We start from the raw sequence: 25,996 nt of genomic DNA on the forward strand, positions 1-25,996 counted from the left end.
CGACCTATTGAGACTCTGAGACATTGTCTATGGGATTGCCCTCAAGCTCAAAAGATCTGGGATAGAGTGACTCGCCTCCTTGCGGCATGTGAAGTTGAAGGAACAGCCTCGTGGAGCGTTGTGGCATGGATTGATCACTCGGTCGAAGGGTGGACAGACATTGTCAATGCGGATAGTTGGTGCTATGTATGCACGAGAGGCAAAATCGTCAAGATCCGTTTCGAAAGAGGCTTGTAGCCCGCATCCCCTAGGTTTCCAGAAATTTGGATGTTGATCGCAGGTTTCACCTTGTGGTATATATGGAAAGCGCGTTGCCTCAAGGTTTTCCAAGGTATGGTACAACCCCCAGAGGAAGTGATCATGGACATATGGTTCGCGATTATCAGCTGCCTACGAGGGCAACTGGAAGAGATTTGCAGCCACTCCAACGACGTGGTCTCTGCCCGTTTGCGCTTTTGACAGAAATGGCGGAACACACCTATGGTGATGCAAGGCGGGAGTGGCCCGAGGTGGAATTACCAGCCCCCACGCTGGTTGTTTCCTACTCACCTGTCACCCTCTCTTCGTTGTAGGCCCCAAGAGCCGACTCGTACTAGGCAACATTGAAGGGCATCGCCTTAGATATAGGTAGCTTCTCACACTGCTTTTTTATTTATGTGAGAATCCATCTTGGTTTTAAAATGTATATTGTTATGAACAATGCTAACCTCTAGCACTCGAAAATGTAATGTCTAGACATAATTATGTAAATTTCACCCAATCTTAAATCACATGTAAGAATTTGTTTGAAAGCAAATCAAAAAGTGGAAAAAACACCTTTTTTCATGATTATCACAAGTATTTGACATTGATCCCATGTGATTAACCTTGTACTATTTTCAACAGAAATCCAATATTATCATTGTTTTCTATGAATCATCAATACTACCATTGTTCGTAGTTTCTATGGGAAAATTACTCATTTGAATGTGTTTCACAATTTAATGGGTGTTTGATTTCTTTTCAAACACTACTTGAAATCCCAAAGGCGACTTTTGGGTTTCCCAATCCTTCTTAGCTAAGTATGATATGTTTTTTAACTTGAATTATTATCATGATTCAAGGCACCCCATTTCTCACCTACGATATAGTCAAGTACACACATGTGATTTGTTGGCTTCAAATAAGATGATATTTTATATCCTACAACCAAGTACATGCATGTCATTTGTAGGCCTCCAAATGTGGATGTATACTAATATTTAAGAAGAGAGAAACAACGAAGTAAAGTTGCACTTTTGTGGTCATGTACATAGTTTCCATACTATTTGTTTTTGTTGCACTCTCTTCATGTATTACAAAACAAAAAAAGTGAGTTGTAAAGGCACTCCATTTAGTAACACCCTAATAGTCTCCTTTCTTGAAACTACATGAAGACATTAAATCATAATCGGGTCTCTTAGATGTGTAAAGGATGAACCTTATTGACTAAGTCGATGTTAACTTAATTGCATGAAAGGTTATTTACGTGATTGAGTTTTACACGAGTTTAGAAACTTCACGAATGTTTCAATCCATGTATATGCTCTGTTTCACATTATCTCAAACCATAACCATTACACCAACCTAGATGGTGGCATCTTCGTATTACTCCATTAAATTCTAAACATGTTTCTTGAGAATTTTGATAATATCTAGTTGATTCCCTACATTAAGTTCAACTAATTAATTATTGAATGAACCCTATATTGGATCCCATCCATAAATCCATGCATTGTTTTAAGTTTTGAGCAAAAGAGCATCAAAGAGAGGGTTAATTGAAATAACACACTATGAAAGAAAGTAAGACACACTAAAGTCAAGACATAGCTAACATGCCAACAAAAACATTGTGCAAGCATGTACGTATATATTTAAGCATGCATACGATGGCGATAAAACTAAAGATACAAGTCAATTTATAGGTATAATGTGGGAACATTGATTGTATCCCTATTTCCATATATCCATGATAGACTAGGCCAAGACAACCTTCGCATGTAAAATGTGTATTGTATTATCTTCACCTTATCGCTATATTAATTGCCACATCAAATCTTAATGTTGCATGTTCCATCATTTTTATGCATGTGTTTAACTTATTAGAGAAATTGTGAGATATTTCAAGGAATTATGTTTAACATTATCCGGAGAGCTCTATCATTCGAGTTTAAATTGTATTGTTTCCCAAAACCTTACAAAAACCTTCCCAACCTTCTTGCAAAACAAACCTATGCAAAAGCTTTTTGAATGATTACGAGAGCAATCAAAAACTTTTTTGGGAGGTATTCTCATAGTAAATTAGACACAAGCTGACACTTGCACTGGAATTGCCTCCCCCTCATGAATTGGATATGAAAACAATCATCTAAGAATTTTGATTGGAGCGTAATAAGTGGCGTTGTCATATTTATAAAATTGGTTGAAGAAGCAATCTAGGCATTTTGACATAGACCTTAATCAACATTATGATCCTTCTTTTGCCATGGATTGATTTACGTAAGGATTACTCTTTAGACCAATCTTCTCAGGGTAAAGTCCTAGCCACATCAACAACTCATGTGAACATAAATGTCCATGTCCATTTCTATCCTTCTAAGTTGGTCTATAAGAAAACTCCACGATTTGAATGAGCAAACTTGCAGGAAAATAATTGTGAACTACTCATGGTGCATTTAATGAGCCGTAACATTATAAATCACAAGCTTTACCATTGGACGATCTTAGAACAATACGAAATTTATGCAACAACAAAAAATGAAGGCTATAGATACATGAAAATATTGCGGATTGAGCTATCAAATAAAGAGCATGATTGGGTAAATATCCTTTAGTTGTAAAACAAATGCCTCGAACTATAATCTATGTAAAAGCCTTTGCTATACAAATAAATCTTGATCAAGTGATTAGGCTACAACGAAGAAATAGACAAGGCCTATTCATATGAGAAACTAAACACTTCAATTTCAATAACCTTTTAGTGAAATTTGCCTTTGAAACAATGGTTATGAGATAAGGTAGATAAATTGGGTGATTAGGATCTTTTAAAAATATAGGCATCCCAAAAGAATTTGAGCAAGGCAAATGCAAAAGTTCAACAAACAAAGACACACATGGAGTGATGTCAATGGAAGCAATATACACCTAGAGCTAAGATTGTTGTTATAAGCAATATCTTTCGTTTTTCTTTATATTCTCAAATGTTGCTAGATTTGAACTCTCTTGAGATGCCTTTTGGTTGATATTGCCTCCTCCACAAAAGAGCAAATTATATGTTCTATATATGAGGGATCATGTGCTTAGATACATTCCCATTTATTTTCTTAGTGGCATGTGCTTTGCGAGCAAATTATGTAATCCTTTAACCCAACGATCGCCTTTTTATTGCTCTCTATGAAGGGTGCATACAATGTAAAGATATCATGGGTAATGTTAGAATAAAAGGATAAAGCACCATAAAGAATCATCATTGAAAAGATGGTTCCAATGAGTTTTGGTCTAACCAAGAAGTTCCACAATATGTCTTTGTGGTTTGATCAACTCGCATATCTTCTTGTAAAGAGTGATTCGGAGTTGAGATTATGATGTAGTCCAAAAACTGAAGGAGTACACGCAGGTATTTCGACAAATGTCCCAATCATTTTCAAAAACACCAGTCAAATTTTTTGAATAGAGGCACAAACGTTTGTAATTACAACTTGAAATCAATTTGGGAATGAATCGATCAATGTAAAGTGATCTTCCCTTTTCTCTGGCTGATTATGGTACTGAAAACACTTTATGAAAGAGTGAGGCCAAGGAAAGTTTGGAGATATTACCAAGATTGACGAGATCGAGTGAAAAAGGACGACCTCATTTGTAAGAGGAGGGTATGATGGGGGTGGAGGGAGCCCGGGAAACAATAAAGACAGAAGCGGGGAACCTTGGGGCAAAAATATTAGGGCATCGGGGAAAGAACAAAGAGCATCGCGCTCCAAAAGAGCCAGGGCCATCATCATCGGCGGGGCAAGCGATGGGGATGGTTAGAGTGTCCTCGGAAATGATGGGTTTTCTGTATTCCCCCACCATGCCTCTACCCCTCTTTAGGGTTTTCTTGTATTCTCGCACCATGGCCCTGGCCCTCAATAGGGTTTTCTTGTATTCTCCCACAATGCCCCTGCCCCTGCCCTTGAATAGGGTTTTCTTTGTCTTCTCCCAACATGCCCTGCCCTGCCCTGCCCTTTCTGTAGATGTCCCCCCTTCTACATTGGCAGGGCATGGTGGGAGAAGACGAAGAAAACCATATTGAGGAGGAAGGGGAGGGACATATGGTTTGGGTGTGTGGAAATAGAGAGGAGAACTGGTGCCTTAGGGACCAGGGTGTGTTGCATTTACTTAGTAAATCTGCACCATGTTAGAATTCATTGTATGATACCTGTCAGACAGAAGACAGAAGAAGGGGATGTTTGAAGAAGAAAGTGTAGCATAACTCTCTCTGTTTTTTTATTTTCCACTCTTTTTCTCTCTTTCAGAGAGCCACGTGGGCGATTTTCTTCTTCTTCTTCTTCTCTCTCTCTCTCTCTCTCTCTCTCTCTCCCCCCCCTCTCTCTGAAAGAAACCCTAACCCTAATTAGCATTTCTTCCTTTATCCAAGATCTGCCACCACTGTCTTCAGATGTGCTATCAGGAAGAAAAATGGTGAAGAAGCAACAAAAAAATTCCACATGTTTTATTCAATGTCTGATAAACATACTTCAAAAAATGTGCATAAAAACTACCGTTTTCTTCTTCTCTCTCTCTCTCTCTCTCTCCAAGCTTATCAGAGCTAGGAAATGGTGATGAAAATCGTCAAATTGCTTGCAAAAATGTCAATCTAATACCAAATTTGAACTCTGTTTTTTCTTTCTTTATCGATTCACTTACTTGTATGCACGTCGATTCATTACAACAGTTTGACTCTTGACAGAATCAAAAGGCAAAGAAAAATGGGAGTTCAGGGCGTCGAGCCAAGGCAACGGCAGAGATGGTGCCTCTTGCTTCATTGCTGAAGATAGAGAGTGAGAGTGAGCAATCAGAGATTCCTATCATTAGATATGGAGAAGCATTTCAATCTAAGAAAGGTGAAGACTTCACTATGGTCAAGATGGATTGCCAGCGGATCCTTGGTGACAGATCGTCCACATTTGCTGTGTTTGGGGTATGTATGTTATAAGCTCTTTCCAATTACATTTTCACTGCACAATTTTTTCAATTAAAATCTGCGTGATACTTTCCTCAATGTTGGTTCGTTTACCAACCACAAAATTGTCCTCGGTGCTTAGAAAAGTAATGGTGGTTTTGAATGATCTCTCATCCAGAATTACGTTTAAGGGTCAGAATTTGAACAAAAGCAAAAACCTATTTGCTATTAATAAAAGTCAAATGTTGAATCATTTTCCTTCTTTTTATGTTTGGACTCTCTGTGATACATTTATTTCTTTTGTAATTCATTGTGTCTATGTACAATTTAATTTAGCTAATGTTCTCTATATATAGATTATTTGAAGTCAGGGTTTCACTATACATAATGTTTTGTAACAGCGGATGTCAAAATCTATGTACGAGGAGTGGAAATACAAGAACTATGAATGGGAATGTGAAGAATTTTAGCTAGCTTTTCTATTGTGAGGGTTTTTGCATGTCGTTTCATTTAGGAAAGACACATATTCATATCATGGACAATGAACTGTTTTTGCCTGAGATTTGATTGATTCTATATATGTTTGTGTTCTCATGGGAATAAATATGTGGATAGAAATTTTGGCATATCATGGTCTTGCAAGATATATGGGGGAAAAGTTTGAGAATCTACTCTCAGAACTTTTGCTATCCTACTGTGCTGCCTAAATATAGTGAAGATCCATCTCCATTGCCGTCATCTTTACGCCATTTGCATGCACAGTTGGCATGGGAATTTTGCTCATTATTTTAGCAACTCTGAACCAAACTATATGTCAAGGATAACTAGCATATTCCAGCTGGGAATATATTTTTCTTAATTTTAAATGGAAAAATGATTTTAAGAAGTGTGCCTAAAAAGTTTTGTTAACCAGGTATTGGATGGTCATAATGGGGCTTCGGCAGCTATTTATGCAAAAGAGAACTTGTTGCATGATGTTCTCAGTGCCATTCCTCCATCCTTAAGTAGAGATGAGTGGTTAGCGGCATTACCACAAGCATTAGTCTCTGGTTTTGTAAAAACCGATAAAGACTTTCAACAAAAAGGTTTTGAGATGTGATCGTTTTTCATTGCTGTGCTTCTCAAGTATAAATTATGATCAATAACTAATATATATCTGGTGTTGTAACAGGACAGGCATCGGGTACCACAGTCACATTTGTAATAGTTGATAGATGGGTTGTAACAGTCGCATCGGTGGGAGATTCACGGTGTATTCTAGATCCTCAAGGCGGTGAGATATCCACACTGACTGTGGATCATAGATTGGATGACAATGAAGAAGAGTAAGAAGGAGCGATTGCAAAGATTGAATAGTGAAGAGTGCATTTTATGTCATCAAAATCAATAGACGAGGGGAAATGCACATTTTTTCGAATCATGAATACATATGATTGATGTTGCATGATGGCGTAATGAGTTATTAACAGTAAATAAGTGTGAATACGGGTATTTGATTGTGAATATCTACAGAAGGGATCGTGTAACAAGGAGTGGAGGGGAGGTTGGTAGGCTTAGCATTGCAGGTGGTGTTGAGGTAAGCAGCTTTTAGCTCTCTAATGCTGAATCCTCTGTCCCCAAAGAAAAAAGATGAAAGCTTAGAATTGTGTAATATTTTTATTCATGGATGAAAATATCTGTTTATTTATTATTATTATTATTATTTGAGAATTATATTGTAATACTACATCCTCATTTTGCACTAATTCAAAACTCTTGTTTTAAAATTTTTTACATTATCACTGATGATGTGACAGTCTTTGCAGATTGGTCCATTGCGATGTTGGCCTGGCGGCCTTTGCTTATCAAGATCTATCGGTGATTTGGATGTTGGAGAGTTTATTGTACCAATACCTCATGTTAAACAAATAAAGGTGGGTATTTTTTATTGGGAAAGTTTTTACTGCAACAAAGAAAATTCAACATTATTTTTATATGCTTGGTCAAATGTAAGGCTCAGATTACATAAAAATTAAGATAAAGAATCTAATTATGTAAAATAATACAACCAATGTAGGTATTTATAGCATTTGCAGTAATCATAATTAATGATAACGCAAATATAAATAAATAATATATAATTAAGGATAATAATCTTGATTGATTTAACTCTTACACGACACCACTTAATTAGGAAATTAGGATTCGAATTAAACTCAAATTGAGAAAAAATCTCATAATTATGACATGTTCAATTTCTAATGAGAATCATAATTCAGAAACTAAGCTTCAAGTTTGGAAATTAAGCTAGCTCTCTTTATAATTGGAGATCGGTTAGGAATTAAATCTTGTAATTATCTCAACTCATCCATGAAAACTTTGTAAATCAATTATCAGAACCCTGACATAAATAGTTCTTTTTTGAAGGTTTAACTATAATGGTTTTAATCTAAATTTTTATCACCCTAATCCTTGACCATGCATATATATATGTATGCGTGTACAATATATATATATATAGATATGCTAAACCAAGCAATAAGTAGAAAAGATTTCTCATAATTATAAGCATATTGTGACAAAATTTCCGTTTTTTATAGATATTCAAGTGGGTATTTATTTTATTTTATTATTATTTATATGGTTTGATTAAGAGCCATAAATTATAATAGCTCATGATAAGAGTGTCAGATTTCAATGTGTCTTCATTTTTTCTCAGCTATCGAAAAAAGGAGGGAGATTAATAATTGCATCGGATGGTGTTTGGGATGCTTTAAGTTGTGAGGTTGCAGCGCAATGCTGTCGTGGTTTACCGTCTGACCTTGCTGCCATGCAAGTTGTAAAGGTTGTTACTTATATATATATTTTTGCTTATATGGGTGGCAAACTGAGAGCTGGGAGGGAACTTGTAAGAAAAAGAAAACAAATTTAAGTTTTTTTAAAAACTAGCAAAATCAGAAAATCAAAAACATTTGAGCAATTTTAAGAAATGAATATGGGAAGCTTAAAGTTGAAAAAATAAAAGCAAAGAACGAAAGAAACATTAATTAAATAAATGAAAGAGGATGAAGATTGTAAGAAAAGCATTGAAATCTAGCCTTTTTGTATATTTTTGCAATATGCACTTCATTCACTACAGGAGGCATTAATGGCTCGGGGCCTTCGTGATGATACAACTTGCGTGGTGGTAGATTTGATGCCTCCAGACAGCTGTGCCCCACCTCGACCACCATTGCCACCAGTCAAAAAGCACAAACTTAAGTCATGGTTGTTCGGGTCAAGGTCTAAAGAATCAACAGCTACTGTGGCAAGCAAACCACAAGATACTGTGATTGTTGAACACCTGTTTGAGGAGGGGTCGGCGATGTTAGCTGATAGGTTTGCATCATTTAATTTTATATATCAAACAATTTTTGTTATTGTGGGATAATCGAGGATTTAAAATAGGAGTTTGCTAGACTAAGGATATTATGAAACACAAGGTTAATCTTTTGATTAGAGAGTTAAATGCACTTAGTTAATTAATGGCAAAAGATTATTGAGCTAGACAGTAAGACCACTGTTAAGTATAAAAGAGTGGCTTATGATCATATCACTCATGAGGAGTCTCATTGCCAGCAAATCAATGCATCTAAGTATCCCCATAGGTTGAAATAAGGGTTAGGATTTAAGGTTTAAGAAAGTTTTAAAATTTTTAAGTTTTTACTGTGAAATTTGGTTTAGAGTTTAGGGTTTAAGGAAATTTTTACCGCATCATGAATAAGCACGAAATGGTTTGTACATGAAACAGTCTTGGGCTATTATAACAATGCAAGGGAGATTAATCCTATTGCAACTACTATCAGAATGAAGAAATCCTTTTTTTAAACTTAATTATTTACCATGAAATTAGGTTTAAGGTTTCAGGAAGTTTTCTGGAATTTAATTCTTCAACATGAAATTAGGTGTAAGTTTTGGGGTTTAAGAAAGTTTATTACAGATTAGTGCTTTACCATGGCAGACTTGGATTGGATCCTTCGGACATATTCAGATGTGCCATCTGTCAGGTAAATATAACTCTAAGCGAAGGGATATCAGTCCATGCGGGATCATTCTTCTCGATGACCAGCCGGATGCTCGAAGGCCCATTTCTATGCCCAAGTTGCAAAGTTAAACAAGATGCAATGGAAGGGAAACAATGCATGAGAGAGTTCAAAGTATCGTGACGAAAAGCTTAACCTAGACCACCTCCTTGTAAAGGAAGAAATTCTGAAGGGGCATTTATTTTTAATGCATGTATTATAGGCGTTTTCCTTATGTTCCTCCTATGCATCCTGCTGCTGGAGGGGCCCGTCCTGTACAAATGGTCTTAAAAAGAAACGGTAAATCACTTGACAAAGGAAATTGTTTCCGAATTCAATGCCTGCAAGTTAGAGGATGGCCTACTCTCTGGAACCATAAACTTTCTGATATTTGTCATAGTGTTATGACCAATCTATGACATTTTTGGGATCTAAAATAACCAGAGATTAAACAAAAATCTTGGCCCTTTGCAAATCTATTGGAAACCAAGCATCCCTCATTCCAAAACAAAGATTTCTGGGAGATGCTTATTGATTCATTTGTAATTCTATTTGGGAGCTACTGCAATAAACTTATGGATAAACTCAAGATTCCATTTCCAACCATTGTTTCATCGCTGAGTCCAGTCTCTAAGTATATGAATAAATGTATTCATCCCCACTCTGATAAAGTAATTGATTGCCTTTCACTCAAATGATTTGCCTCTATTGTTGGATTTGGAGGGATGCCCAGGTCTTTGGTGCATTGTGCTCGGAGCCCCATCTAATGATTTGAAATATTTGCAATTTAATGCATACTCTTGTTATAATTGCCCAAAGAATTTTTGTTGATGCCTTAAATCTACAAAGGATGATATTGATGTATAAGATATCAAGTCATTATATGGCATTATAGCCCCCCAATCCAAACATCACGGACTGAAATTAATAAATATTTGAAACTAATAAAGATTTGGCATACTTCCAACTCAATATAGTATACAAGATTTTAGAGGTTAACATGTAAAATTTGTGTACCATTATTCCATTAGAAGTGTTATTGCAATTCAATATTACATTAGTACATGAATTTTGTGGTAAATGCAACATAATGACGAGGATGTATTGATGATAAACTCAATGTTGGAAGGGCATTTTGATATATATGATTGTGCTAATTGTTAATGTTAACTTTTCAAGACAAAAGAACTTTTCAAAAGATCCATGTGACATGTCATTGAAGCATTATGTGGGGAGGAGAAATTAACCCAAGATGAAGGATGGATGTAAAGAAGTCGTTGCAAACCTTGTGTAAACAATTGAATGGATATTCATCCTTTTCAAGTCACCTATGATACGGATGTATGCATGTATGTAGCAATTGAGGGGGACATGGATATAGTTGGGTGTCATCCAAAAAGCCAAAAGAGACTTCATGGAAAGAACTTGACATTAATTTATGATTAGCATAATGTTCAAAAGTTTTGTGTGGAGAGGAGAAAACAACAACGAAGGAGGGTGATGTGGTTTAGGTACAACTAATAAGACCTCCAAAGCAAAAATGATTATTCTTCATTTGTATTCGTGTTTGCAAGTGTATGCACAAGAAGTTGTTGACATTGTGGCTTAGACATGCAAATGGGCCGCTCCTAATCACAAGTAGATCCTTAAGACATCAGCCATGCATTAGCTTGCCACCATGAGCAATCTTTTTTTTTAAAAAGATATCCATTCATTAATGTAAGCAATTTACAAAGTTTTGATTCCTAAGTGATTGGCGGAGGGAATAACCATCTTGGTGGCTGAATGTGCCAAAAAGGAGTGGCATTCTTTGAGGACATAAGTGGAGAGTAGCTTTCCACAAAGTATAAAACGGATGACGTTGAGCAGCTTTATCGTCAAAATCTCCAATAATACAATCTCATTGTCCCTTTAAAGTATGAACCATGTCCAACCAAATATGATTTACCAATTCAATTGGTGAGGCTTTGACTTGATGAAAAACAAGAGAGCAAGGGGCCTTCTAGTCTCCATATGTAATATTTAGTAGTACTACCTGAATATCTCCCATAATAGTTGTACCTCCTTCTTTATCCCTAAAAACTGCATAGACACTAAAGGAAGTACATAGACACTTCTAGAGCTAGTGTGAAAAGCATGGTCCATAGATTTGGTGTCATAATGGAAAATAGAGCGGGCAAGCGATGTCCAAACCACCATGCCCCTTGTGAATAAGGATGGGGGAAAGTAGTTAGCAAATAAATATTCTTAGGAGGCGTAGTCATACTAATTGAGACACAATGCAGTCCCATAGACAATGTTTCCGAGTTTCAGCTTGCCACTATGAGCAAATCTTCGGCCATGCGAATGTGTGAATCGTGATGGGACAATGACAATTACAAGTATATTGCGATGTGTCTATGCGTATGAGAGGGTGTGGATCATTCATTCTTGGGGAAATGTCAAAGGGCATTATGAAGTGTGCTATGTGTGTGTATGCATGTGGATGTGGTCACATGATGCATGTATGTATATACATATATAGTCAAGTGATGTGTGTGTGTGTGTGTGTGTGTGTATGAAGACTGAAGTATTGATGTGGGCATGTCGATGTGGTCACGTGATGTATGTTCATAGTCACGGATGTGTGTGTGTGTGTGTGTGTGTGAAGTGCTGGATGTAAGCATGTGGATGTGGTTACGTCGCATAGTATGAACCATACGTGCATTCTCATTCGAGAATGTTTCAATCCTTCAAGTATGGTAAACGCCCTCCAAGTTTTCGAGGTAAGAAAGTTAAGGTAAAAAGTAAAAAAAAACAACAACATAAGAATGTTTTTTATAACATATGCATTCGTTTGATTTCGTATGAAAAAGAATGTTTGCCGATGCATTCGAGTATATTACGTACTATACTTACGTGATGCATCATGCATCTATGTATGGAGGATGGGCATGTGGACACTTGATGATACATCGATATGTATGTATAATGTATGTATATATGTAGTCATCATGGTCATGTGTGTATGTGTGTGTGTGTGTGTATGTATGTATGTAGTGGATATGTGTGTCTGCATGCTATGTGGCATTCTGAAGGGGTAGCGATGGCGGTGGCTTTGAAGCCATTCCTTCCCTCCATCACAAACACTTCTTCTTCTTCTTCTTCTTCTTCTTCTTTCTTTTCGTTTTCTCCTTCTGGTTCTTCTTGCTTCTCTTCTCCGTATCCTACTTCCCCCATTCCTCTTCCTCCGCCTTCTTCGAAGAAGACGGAGCGAGCTTTTACTTTGCTCAGCCGTGCTCGCCGAACTCCTTTTAGTGAGATTCTGAACCTCCGAGAAGAGAAGAATGTTGGTAAGCGCACTCTTTCTTTATATATCTGTATATATGTGTCTGTGTCTGTGTCTGTGTCTGTATCTGTATCTGTATGTGTGGATTTGTACATATACATATATGATATATTTATACATGTGTTCGTGTATATGTATGCATGCATATGTAATCAGACACTTTCTCTCGTGTTGCAATGAATAGTTTAGTTTTTCTTATTTCTCTCCTGTTACAATGAAGAAAAACTAAATCTTCGTTGCAACAGGAGAGCGAGTACTTAATGAAATGGAATAGATAATTTGATTCCATTCACTCCATTTTGTGCTTGAAAATAGTCTGTGAAAATTCGTAGGTGAAGAACATACGAGAAGTAATGTTTCAATGTGTGATCTCTTTGCAATGAAGGGAATAATGAAAGATTGAAGGACTTCGAGAAAAAACGTATCAAATGTAATGTATCATTAAAAGGAGCTGTAAAGTTGGATCAGTAGATAAAAAACGGTTCAGAGAGAAACAAAACTTTCAGTTCTCACCCAAACTCAGTAAACATTAGAATGACATGTGAACTCATCATGTTAGGAACCAAAGAAAGTGATCGTATTTATTCTATAGCTTTCTATAACTAAAAATCAAAAGTGATCGCTAATGCTATGTTAGGTTTTTTCTCATGAATCATCTTTTCCGAGCTCTCTTTCATATTTTGTTGTATTACTATCTATTTTTAGCATGTTTAAAATATTAGAACAATGAGAAAATGGAATTTTTTTTTCTAGCATCCAAGAATGCGTAATATTTCATAAAAAATCTCTGATTTTCAGCATTTTCTCTATTCCATGATTTTGCTCATTGTATAAATGTGGATCTACCTCAAGGCCATGTATTCAGTTTGTAGTTGATCATCAAATGTTGATATATTTCTGTATTTGATTTAAGTAAAAGGTGAAACTAAGTAATTAAATATTAACTGGCTTTATACGTATTGTAGCTAACTCATGAATATGTTGTAGCTAAAATGTACTATTGTTGTGGTAATGAGGGTAAACACACACAAAAGAAATGAAAAGATGGAAACATGTGAAAGAATCTTGTAACAGCATATGAAGAACTGTTAATGTTGTACACTTTATCTTCTCAATGTAGTTATTTGTTTCTATCAAGTTCAAATTGCTCATATTTCACTTAGTGTGGGTTTTTATAATCTGTTATGTAAACTCTCCTATTCTTCAAACTTGCAGCTGGCGATTTGGAATATGAGACACCACTGAAAGTGATCCTGTATCCAGATCCAAGATTAAGAGCGAAGAACAAGAGAATTACTGTTTTTGATGAAAAGCTCGAAAAATTTGTAAAGGAAATGTTTGATGTTATGTATGAGTAAGTTATACTTAAGTTAGTTATGCAGTACGGAATATCTACCATTGCCTTGTACTTGATTTTACTTAACTTTTTGCATATTTATGATGGTACCTTGACCTGGGGTTTTAAAAAATTTCAAGAATACCCTGGTACTTAGGCATAACTAACTATCAAGCTTGTTTAATCAGCACCAATGCAGACTAGATGGTTCAAACAACTCCCAACTAGAACCAATTTAATCCATGACTAATTAAAAATAGCTGATTAAGACGTAAAATAAATTTGAAAGCAGAGGGGTGTCCGGGTAAATATGGAGAAAGATATGTGTATAGTGATGTTTTCCAATTCAATTGCATGAGACAGTCTAAAAATTCTGTATTTTGTTGGTGATTTGGGCTTTTTGTTTGTTTTCTAGGACTGATGGGGTAGGTCTATCAGCACCACAAGTTGGAGTTAATGTGCAACTGATGGTCTTCAATCCCGAGGGTGAAAAGGGAAAAGGGGAGGAAATTGTGCTTGTGAACCCTAGAATATTCAAATATTCAAATAAGCGCACTCTTTTTACTGAAGGATGCTTATCGTTTCCTGAAATAGAGGCAGATGTGGAGGTAAAATCAAACCATCAGTTTCGTTGACCATTTCTAATATAATTTAAACCACATGCTTACTGATTGATTACAATATATTGGAATGATATTTGGCCATTTACAATTTGCAAATTTTTGAATTTCAATATGATGAACATATATTTCTTATTTGGCATAGAGACCTTTTTCTGTGAAAGTTGAAGCGCAAGATATCAAAGGAAAGAAATTTGATATGCAATTGAAGGAGTTCCCCGCAAGAATATTTCAGCATGAATATGATCACCTGCAGGTATGAATATGTACATGCATATTTAATCAATGCAAAAATTTGCACCGAAAGTTGTATATTGAAATATATACATACATGCATACATGTAAATTACAAAAGTACCCTGTTTTACTGAAAATAATGAACTCATAGATTTTGGAATGTTATTTTAGGTTTACTAAGAAAACTAAGATTTAAAGTATCTGGACTCTGCTAAACTCATGTTCGTAGAGGATATAAATCCAGATTACTTATCAAAGGAGTTCCTAATGGAATACCAGATTCTTATGTTGAATTCTATGATCCTAGATTTGTGTATGGTTTAGGATAACAAAAAGAAGATTTGTTGAATATTCAGAAACAATTTCCATATTACAGCAGTAATGTTTCTTCGGTCCTTACAGTCGGTGCTATTTTTTGAACGGATGTCACAACCTGTTCTCAACACAATCATTCCAGAACTCCAGGTACCCCTCATCAGTAAATTGCTATGCTGGCATATTCTCACGTTGCTTCTAAATCTTAGTGCATGTTTCTATGAGAAGTTTTGGCTAAATTATCAATCTCCTAAACCCCCTCACAAGTTTGCTATGCTGGCATATTCTCACACTGCTTCTAAATCTTAGTGCATGTTGTTACGAGAAGTTTTGGCTACATTATCAATCTCTTAAACCCCCTCACAAATTTATTAAATTGTTATGTTGGCATATTCTCACATTGCTTGGAAATCTTAGTGCATGGTTTAAGAGTAGTTTAGTTAAATTATTAATCTTCTAAATCCCCTAAACATAGCAGAATCTGGAAGATATTTATGAGCAAAAGACTGGACTACCTGCACCAGAGAGGGTGAGGGTGAAGAGCAAGATGTGAACATGGTATGATTGTCACACTTTCATAACTAAATAATACAATCTGAATCTACTTATAAATGGTTACATCAAATGATGTTTTGTAAAGGGAATTAAAAGTGACGAGGTACATAAAAAAGGAGGGACTTAAAAGTGAAGAGGTGCCTAAAGAAGGTATAAAATATCTTTTTCTTTCTATAAGGGGATGATTAGTCTTCTGTGAAAGTTAAGTTCTTGATAACCTTCCGTTATGTAATTAACAACACGGGTTGACGAATTCATAGCATGTAATTTTAGATCTTCAAATTGTGATGAATTGGAAACCCTCATAAAATTATACATGTGTATTTTACATAACTTATTTCATTATCAAGAGTATGTTGTGTATATTATTGTCTTTCCTATGGTTTATAGGTCTTTGCACCATTGGCTTTGTTGTATCTTCTTTGATCTCTTATGGCTGTATTTAATATGGTGTCATTCAACTCTATGGCTATCTTTGAATGGCACTGCAAGAAGAGCATCCTGATGTCCATATATATGAACTGAAGCTGATTCCTTGAAATATACACTACCTACCATTTCTTCTCATGTAAAGATATCGAACTCTAATTAATGAGGTTTGTGGATGTTGTTTACCATCTTCTTTATTTGAACCCTATGATCCATAGATTTTACAAGATGAGAATACGTGTAGTTTGTCATTTTTTGCCATGATACCATAAGTTTTCAAACCTTAGTAAAGCGCCTGTGTTGCAATACAAACTTTCCTACCTCAGGCAAATACTCTGATGCTTTGTACGTTTTCCAAAAGGGTGAGCCCTGTAAAGGATGTTATACAAGTATTCCCCATAAAAATGCTTAAAGACCATCGTTCAATTGTTATGGATTCATAATAGGTCTTTTGTTACTGCTTTTCCCTCTTGTTCATGGCGAAACTAGGTGAGTGACACAAGCTTAAGCATCTTCAACAACCCAAGTAATTTGGCTTACTTAGGAGTTAGGATCTCCTCTTCCTATCATACTATGTAATAATTATATGCTTCCTTTCCGAGATCAATGAAATGGCCATCATTACAAACATTTACATGCCTGTCAAAGTATTAAAGGATTTCTTTTGTCAAGCATTTATCATATTTGTTTTGTGAATAAGAAGAATTGAAAGGTATGTTGATCTATTTTGAGAAGTAAAAAAGGACTCATGGGAGAAAGTGTTGTCCATCTTTGATAAAAACAAACCAAAATAAATATAACTGATAATGAAATTGCCTGAGATACTAGATATTCTTGTTAGCTAATTGCTCATATCTTGACTCAATGGATCGGAATGTCTGCCTTAAAAAGATCCGACATGGCCAATGTGAGGTAGATAGGTATTTAAGGTGGGACAATGGCCTACAATGGTCAGTAACATGAGCTAGAGGATGGCAGTTCAGATGAACCCATGTAATGTGATGGTTGAGACCCTACTTGTGCAGCCCATGGTTTTGGATTGGGTGGAGTGTTGGAGCTAAAGAAGGTTACAATGGGTTTTTATTGACGAGGGGATGTGGCTATATTGTTGTCTAACTTATCATTATTCCTCTTCATTTCTAGCAAGAGCAGACACAAGCATTATTGGACATCATATTCCATTACCTTGCTAAGTAGACTAAAGCATTGCTTAAAGAGGCAATGGCATATCCCCTTTAAAATAATAACAGGCAATGTGATGGCAAACATAGTGTTCCTTCGATTCCAGATCCAATTGGCACACTTGGAAGACCCATTCTTCTATATTGTGTGTGCATATCTTGGTCTCAATCTACAATTTATGTAAAGTGGTCATGAGCTTACCTATTGTACTGCCGACCAAATTAGACAGAGGTGTATCCATCCATACAAGAGGGCCTAAGGTAAAATCCATCCTGTGGTGAGAATAAAAGTAAGGCCTTAAGATGAACCATTGGCCTACCTGGCTGCATGTGGGGCTGACCCCCTTTCTTCCTTCGTCCAATTGAATGAAATTAGTTCAGGTCACTCTATCCTTTGCAACTTTGGTATGTCAAACTTGTGGATAATTTGAGCTATATTGAAACTAGTGTGGTGTAATTATATATTGATCCACTCGATTGGAACCATTCAAGCATTTCACCTTACAAAAAATAGTTGTTTTTGCCACTTGTTGGATAAAAGTAGATGATCAGAAAAATGCATCAGTCAGTGTTGATGTTACTACCATCGCATTCTAGTTTGGTCCTTGATATGCAGGCAAACATCAAGACTATATGTTCGTGCCCTACAAAGACCCAATCCCATATCTCATAAAGAAGCCTCAATGGAACAAATCCTTATGACTTTAAAGCATCTAGATGTCTTTGTTGTCCATCCAAAGAGAGTTTGAAATCCACACTGACATTAGCATAAGGTAAAATGAGGCAAATCCTTAACTTTTAACAACTTCCAAGGGCCTCTAGTACTTCCTGATCTAAGCACATGGTACAATGTTGAAGACCTTTTGAAAATCCCCAAAGCAACTATTGATTCTCCTTTGATGGGCTCTCCCTTCCTCAATGAGAGCTGTATGTATCAATATTTGATTCAAAGTAATGAACCCCCTTTAGAGACTTGCTTGTTCCATTGAGTGGCAACCATTTCTCTTTGCCCATACACTGATGAAACAAACTAATATATTCAAGTAAACTTATATTCACAATACTCCAAAACAAACTAATAAAATTTGTCCAAGAAGAATACATCTCAACATGGACAATATCTCCAACATCCAAATGTACAAATTACAATTGAAAAAAAGAAGATAGGTTTCCAGACTAAACGAATGTTTCACAGAAATAGTTTACAATTATAAGACACTAAAAAGATGATTCGAGGAAAAATAAAATTTCCTCTTTGATGCCCATCTCTTGCATCTTTTATTAAGGTAAATACCAACCATGCATGCACCCTCGTAGGTGCAAGATAATCTTCCCATCTGATGTGATTTTCTTTATATGTCATCTTCCTCAATACAGGAGTACCTGAAGGTTCTCAAATCTTCATGTATACAGGAGCGTGCCTAAAGAATCATTCTGAGAACTGATGAAACAATTATAGTGATATTAAATCTTATACAACCAAAGAAAAACAATGGACAGTGAACTCTATAAACCTAATTCTCTGAACTGAACAAAAAGAATTAGGGATCATTTGGATTAACAATCAGGATGTTAGTACACATTTTTCTCACATCAATCCCGCAATCCAAGTTCTGTCTCTAGGTCTTCATCTTCTTCAAATAGCTTTATGAATCGAGCTTGTTGCTCTTCCCTTTTCTTTCTTTGCCAGAATTTATATCCAACAAACAATATTGCTATGAAACTCATTATGCACAAAAAGACTAACAAGAAAGTTAGAGTAGAATGTCCTCCTGATGTCTTCTCTTCAGTTTGGGCAGAAGCAGGTCCCTCAGCTGATTATACAAAAACATAAAAAGTAAAAAATAAGCAAAGCAGAAAATCTGTAAGAAAAAACGTACACAAGCACCTCACTACAAATCTGAAGAAAGAATATTTCAAATTTCTACAAAGAGACAATTCAAATAATAACCCCTCAAGAATCACAATCCATGGTGATATGGGAATTCCAAAGAAAAGATAAGGTCAAAGGCTTCAATTACATTGTTATGCAATAACATATATCCTCGCTAAACAATTGTGTGAGACAAGTGTCAAATTTATGGTCACTTCACTGCCAGGACATCATGATAACAATAATCAGATTGTTTCATTCCCTGGAGGTTGGAACAAGCTTCTAAGCTTGAATAAATCAGCCATCAAGATTCACTGTGCCATAGATTCTTTTCAGCACATGCATACAGATCCATTTTTTTCTGTTTATTAGGTGAACTAACGCAACAGATTTGTGGTTATTCTTTAGCCAAACATCAAGGGACATGTTAATGGTAAATGGACAGTTTTCCATTTCAAATATAAAGAATTGCGAAAAGAAATGGACAAAACAAAATTAGACACAATTACATTACCTTCAAATGAATCTACCTAGCAACTGATAGTAAGTAAAATTTTGCAAACACTGTTCTCTATATATGAACAAAGCCTTGTATTGTACCATGGCAACTGACAACAATGAACAAGTCACAGGTTTATCCACTAGGGATCAAGATCTACTTAGTACATGGAATTTAGTAATGAACTATCATAATGGATAGCTCAAACAGAAAGCAAAAATGACATTTTTAGAAACAGGGTGTGAGAGGACATACTTGCATTCGGTGGGAGGCAAGATTTACATGCAAATGTCATATTAAACTCTTTGTCCTTGAAATGAATATAACGTCCATCAGATTCCAAGCTGAAACTGGTGGGGCACAATTCCCATTCATCAAAAACATCGTCACGTTTTACTGTATCTTCTTCATAGAGACCACATCTTTTGCATTTTGAACCAATTAGTGATGTCAATGGCTTCAAAACAAAACCAAAATAATATGAGTATCATGAATGGGTAGAGGCAGCTCATACGTACTAAGTATGGGTTGTTCACTTCAACTTAATGTTGTGATTTTTAGATATCATGTAAATTAAAATTTTATATTTTCTCAAAATTAGCAAGCAAAACACATACATAGGAATTGTGCATATGTCATATTCTCAACCAATTTCCACTCTATTTGCTTTTGTGTTTTGGGGTGGGAAGAGATGTTCATACTCAGCTACCAAATTTGTTCTATTCTAAAAAAGGTGTGCATTGCAGGTAACTTAATGGAACTGAACATATAAAATACATTAGATCAGGTCAAAAGCTAGAAACAAATACATTTCTGCGCCAGTCCTAGTTTGTTATCCTCTCTGATGGGCACCATTAAAGTTCTTTGCAGAATGACTCATACAAACTCTCATTGTTCTCCAACAAAAAGAAATATAGTTTTACTTATAGTTTTACAGAAGTTCCTGGCTGAGCACTCCAAGGAACTTTTATTACTTCTAGAACATCTTGATAATTGATGTGATAAGTGGCTCATTGGCTCTCAATATTAATACAAACGCATCAAAAACTATGGTCATATCGGAATTCCTAGAATATTTCACAAAAAGTATACATCACAGCTCTTTTATGCATTTGCATACAACCATGGCAGAGGTAGGTTTTTCAGATGCAGAACACATAACTTTTCAAAGTGGTCCTGGTAAGTATCTTATGGTTTCATTAGTTCCACGCCATTTCAGACTCGCATGTAACACAAAATAGCTTAAAAAGACCAGTTCAGCATACACGCTTATAATACACTGGGACTACCAATTGAAGAAGAAAGCACAACAACGCAAAAGTATATATGAAAGTTAAACTTACGAACCAAGAAGAAAAAACTGCATGATAAAATATGACCATAAAATAAACAGATAATGTTGACTTTTACCTGCCAAGATTCATATCCAATGAAGTTATATTGCTGGTCTTTCAGGACAACATCAGGAAGGTAAACCTTTTGCTCTCCTTGACATCTAAAATATACAGAAGGTTTTCCCAACCATTCATGAGTACGAAATATTGTGATTGATTCAAGTATCACATCGCCGGTTGCTAAAATATCTGCATGTGCAAAAAGTCTGAAAGAACTTAGACTAGGAGCTGGAACTAGATATTGTACCCATATTATAGGGCAATCTTATGGATCAATATAGATGCACTGATGGCATTACTTGGTTATATTGTAGCATGCAAAGAAAAATACATTTGCATTCTTTAAATACCACATGCCAATGCTTTTTCCTACCACAAACCTGCTTAAGTCAACAATTGCCCCTACGAACATCATGAGTTCTATTCTCACACCATAAGAAGATGATGCAGAAACTGCACCGAAGACTATAACTTTGTGACAGTCCCCCAAATCATTACAGGAATGCATGTCCAAAGTGCCTACCAGATATCTTGAAACTGTGAACATAAAGAGTTCAATAAATCCATCTCTGAAGATAAGTGAATACACAGTCCGAGCTGCCCCCCATTAATACGAAGATGTGAGCACAAAGATAGTCAAGTAAATCCCCCTCATATGATAAGTGAACACCTGGTCTGTGAAATGGTCAAAGTATTGCTCTCCAGAACAAAACATAATAGTGAGAATGAGTAACATTGAGCATGCAACCCTAGCACATGATCATCAAATCTATAATTGAGATCTTGACCGACCACAGTGAATCTTGATGCAATCTCCCATTATGGGTAGATTACTCATCCACTATGTCTAAAAGAAAGAAAGAAAGGTGTATTGACATCTAGTGGTAAAAATGTCCTATGACAAAAAAGCAATTTAATTTTTTATACAATTGATTATTTATGTACATTTGAACCTATGGATTTTAAGGTTATTTTGAATGTTGATTTACAGTGATACAGATGTTCCTTTTATAAAAAGATCACAAAACCACATATAGAAAGAGGAAAGCAAGATATTACCAATATATGAAAAACCAAAAATGCATTCATATAGAATCCAATTCTTGGTAATGCATTCATCAATAATCCAATTCTGCAATCAAATAACCTTGTCTAAAGAATACCTAAAACTAATCATACAGACCATATAAATAATGGATTGATCCTATTCAAGAAATTGAAATTGTTCGAATTTTAACTACAGGAATCCTTACCTGAATTTGAGGAGTTAGAACTACCAACATAAAGCTGGAAACAGAAATTTGAATGCATCACATTTGCTTTCACAAATACTTTTGCATAACCGGTGAAATAAACACACGGGGTGTGTATAATAGTCATAAAAATGGTTCCTACCAACTTTTGCTTAGCAGGAAAAATATGTCATTTTTGCCCTATTTGCAGATACTCCAACAGAGAGTATAGTGTGGGTCTCCAAAGTTCCACATTTAATTATGCATTTCACAACTTTTAGTCTTCAAACCCAGAGAGGCCTAAAAAACAGTGAAATGAAACGGACCAAAAACAATAGGAGATATCAGTTCAAAGGAAATTCTTGCAAATACAGAACAACTGTACACAGAAAAAACACAATGGGATGGCATAAGCCAATGCACACATGCTCATGCGTCTGACTGATTCCAGATCAGCCATGAAAGGTATTAAGAAACTTGAAATGGAAAGACATCAGACATACTGCAGTCATGTGTAGAAATGCTAAAATGAAAATGCTTTACTTACAAGAAATACACAAAAGACATGAAATGAAAACATATTAGGACTTAAACAAGGTAGTAGCCTACCTTCTATGACTAACTCTTTTTGGTCTATGGCTTAGGAATTGATCAGTTAGAAGAGCTAATACGCAAATTCTCTCATAGAAGATGAAAATAAGCTAGACACTGGTACACTAATAATGTCCACTCATATAATGATGTAGTGCTCTTAATGGAACCATCCTGTGAAACTTCTAAAGCATTATAAAATCCCCAATCAAAGCACCAAAGTAGCTAAACAAAGAGAACTCACTGTATGATTTTGAAGTTCCTAAGATTGAATTTGACATCGAAAAGGCTAGATTGCACTTGAACAAGGAAATAGTCACCCTGTTATCCCCAAAGTTTGGCATTCCTTTCGATATTTCGCAAAACTAGAAACAGCCAACAATTTAAGCCTACTTCAGCAATTAAAACCTATATGTAGAGGTTCTACAGTACTCTCCACTAACCACAGTGGAAAAGAGAACAAAGGCTATTATTTATTAGTTATAAACCTGAATTTCAAATTTTACATAAAAAAATAGCTTCATTAGATGAAGGCATCTCTTGCACATGTTTACAAGTGTCAACTCTTCAAAAAACATAACTTAACAGACTTCTTTACAAGTGACTTTACATAGGGCCTAAAGTGAAGAACTTTAGAAGGCATAACTTTAAATTTTGAGGCACACACATTGAAACCAAAGGCTAATTTCATGGAGCGAACACATTACAATCCTGTGGCCTGCTGGTCATGGCACCTCTAGTCTATTATTGACCCTTGGCCGTTTCACACTGGCTGTGTAATGTGACCTTCCCCAATTTCAAGAGATCCATGGGGCACGTAAAATAAATACATAAAGCAACTTGTTAAAAATGTCATAAAAGAACACAAAATTAGAACTTCCATCTAAACATGCATTGTACAAATGAGAAAGAATGTGGTCAAGGTGAGATATAAATGGGTGACCTGAGCAGTGATCTTTAAGGCATATGTGGTCCACACGATGTTGTATGCAGTAGATGTATGGGAATTGGGCACATCCAACCCAACGAATGAGATGAACAAAATACAGACACATTTAGGAATTAAAGCCATAACTCCCTACTCAGAAATGTTTTGGAGGCAAGAAGAAGGCCAACAGAGATTGTAGCTCTTCAAAGAGTATACAAATATACAGTGAATGTGAGACTGGTGCCAGAAAGTCACATACCAAACGCAAATAAAAGAGTTGGGTTCATGGATACTCACAAACCAAAGGTAAGTTTATTACTTCTAGTAGGTCGGATGATATGAGTTAATGGTTTGCCAAATGAAAAGTAAAAGTTAGATATGTAAATTTAGGAAGGGCAAAGAGAGAACATGAGCTGGCGTTCAACTGTAGCCATACTAAATGCCATCCACGCCAAATAAAAAACAGCCATATCTGAACCAAAACTTGAGCATTATTGCATATACATCAACAAGCAAAATTGGGACAATTACCAAGAACACAAGCCAGAAGTCCAAGAACACATAAGCATACAAATGTATCGTGTAAAACATAACACAATGAGCCATTAGAATTATGCACATGAGATCTCATATGGTCATGATAGAGGTGGGAGGTTTGAATGCACACTGATGAGAAACAATGAGCATGTTGTGTTAAGTATGTATCCTACTATTGTACAATTTACCTGTCAGTAGGTCTTACAAACATGTTAAAGAAAACGGGAAGAACACTTGTGATGGTTTAGAAATTTTGCATAACTATGATAATAACATTTTTAGGACAATATCTTTACAAGTATGTTAAAAAAACATGACACAGAAGAAACCTTTAGATCACGTTTTCCATTAACGAAACTCAATAATCACAGTGGATAATGGATCATAGGGTGTGAAGCCAATTTTATCATGTAATATTTCCAAAAAGCAAAATAAAACCTAAAGATAATTCTCTTCTTGATACTTGCACTGAAATGCTGGATATGGCATGCAGAATAAAAGAAAAATCGATCCTTTATCTTTTGCTAGAAAATGTGAGTTCAAGTATAAAAACATGACAAGTTTCTGAAACTATGATTGAAATATAAGCGAAAAAATAAAACTATTACATACTATGCATTATTCTGCTTACGATGGAAACAAAAGCTAGAACAGCCAAAGTCAGAAACTATTGTTGCTTTGAAAGCATAAAAAATGGGAGCACTTCTGAGAACGAGATTCCATCTTTCCTTTAGAAATGGCCAAAAACAAGATAACTTCATCAAACACAATGGGGGATTCTGAACTTGTCATTGGACAAAGCGGACAAGGAAAGCAAAAAAAAGGAGTTCAAATAAAAAAGAATTCTTGTTCTTCAATAAGACAGAAAGAAAAGGAAAACAGGATTCAAACAGCGACGGGATCAGAAGCCTTCCGGTCGGAAGAATTTATGGTTAAAGGAAGAGAATTAATAGCAAGAGAAAAAAAAATGGAGTGTTACCTGAAACGAGCGTCGAGCCGGAAAAGAAGAAGAAGAAGAAGAAGAAGAAACCATTATTTCTGCAGCCAACCATGGCTCTGATATCGCAGCAGTAGCAGCAATAACAGAAGAAGAAGAAGAAGAAGAAGAAGAAGAATAAGGGATCGATCAGGAACACTCTCCGTTAAGTTCTGCGAAATTCGACGAAATGCCCCTCCCACTTGGTTTCACACAATTCTCGACACTACCCCTACAAAATCAAGTATGAGCTCCTCCTCTTCCTATGAACAATCAAATGCTTGGGATATGGGGCTAAGAAACCACCACCCAAACGTGTGTATAATATATATATATGTATGTATGTATGTATGTATGTATGTATGTATGTATGTATATGATTTCTAGGAGAGTGCAATATAGTAATTGTCTCTTGAGGCACTCATATATGGCCATCTAGGAAACGAATCGCTTCATGTGACGACTTTAGTGAGGGGGAGTGATGTTGAGAATATTTACTTCTCGCGCTCCACTTGGATGCCCCTTGGCTTAAGGTTGCAATATGTTAACCTTGTCAGGTGCTACTTGGCTTAAGGTTGTCTTTTGCAAGTCAAATGCAGAAGAAATCCACATGTTGGCTAATCCCCGCCCTCCCCCTCAAGTTACCACTTGAATGAGAAGGGGACGGGGAGCATGTGGGTGTAAAGAACTAGTGAATATAGTTTACATGCTTTAAAAATAGTATTATGTGTTTATCTGCACTTCAGCAG

At 35.9% G+C, this 25,996-nt stretch overlaps 3 protein-coding genes across 4 annotated transcripts; 2 read left to right on the forward strand and 1 right to left on the reverse strand.

Annotated features, from left to right (window-relative positions):
- Positions 1–4,442: 4,442 nt before the first annotated feature.
- LOC147862692 (putative protein phosphatase 2C 15) lies at positions 4,443–9,911 on the forward strand. Of its 2 annotated transcripts, none has more exons than XM_087320646.1 (9): positions 4,443–4,735; positions 4,964–5,194; positions 6,090–6,261; positions 6,348–6,501; positions 6,689–6,752; positions 6,982–7,089; positions 7,875–8,000; positions 8,295–8,533; positions 9,156–9,911. In XM_087320646.1, the coding sequence occupies exons 2-9, from the start codon at positions 5,021–5,023 to the stop codon at positions 9,358–9,360; spliced, it is 1,242 nt and encodes a 413-aa protein (XP_087176772.1). In that variant the 5' UTR covers positions 4,443–4,735; positions 4,964–5,020; the 3' UTR covers positions 9,361–9,911. The 2 variants fall into 2 exon arrangements, with proteins under 2 accessions (XP_087176772.1, XP_087176771.1); XM_087320645.1 differs by having other exon boundaries at positions 4,443–4,695.
- A 2,355-nt stretch (positions 9,912–12,266) lies between these two features.
- On the forward strand, positions 12,267–15,924 carry LOC147862693 (peptide deformylase 1B, chloroplastic/mitochondrial-like). Its single transcript, XM_087320647.1, has 7 exons — positions 12,267–12,548; positions 13,760–13,898; positions 14,296–14,488; positions 14,646–14,756; positions 15,140–15,202; positions 15,531–15,610; positions 15,693–15,924. The coding sequence occupies exons 1-6, from the start codon at positions 12,278–12,280 to the stop codon at positions 15,603–15,605; spliced, it is 852 nt and encodes a 283-aa protein (XP_087176773.1). The 5' UTR covers positions 12,267–12,277; the 3' UTR covers positions 15,606–15,610; positions 15,693–15,924.
- A 2,442-nt stretch (positions 15,925–18,366) lies between these two features.
- On the reverse strand, positions 18,367–25,403 carry LOC147862694 (uncharacterized). The gene is made up of 4 exons (XM_087321170.1): positions 25,251–25,403; positions 21,000–21,172; positions 19,845–20,046; positions 18,367–19,031 (listed from the first exon to the last, which is right to left on the reverse strand). The coding sequence occupies exons 1-4, from the start codon at positions 25,321–25,323 to the stop codon at positions 18,811–18,813; spliced, it is 669 nt and encodes a 222-aa protein (XP_087177296.1). The 5' UTR covers positions 25,324–25,403; the 3' UTR covers positions 18,367–18,810.
- Positions 25,404–25,996: the final 593 nt, after the last annotated feature.

Source organism: Azolla caroliniana, unplaced genomic scaffold, assembly GCF_043228905.1.
Source record: "Azolla caroliniana isolate FFs.n. ecotype wild unplaced genomic scaffold, voAzoCaro1.0.p SCAF_6, whole genome shotgun sequence".
Classification (NCBI taxonomy): Eukaryota; Viridiplantae; Streptophyta; class Polypodiopsida; order Salviniales; family Salviniaceae; genus Azolla; species Azolla caroliniana.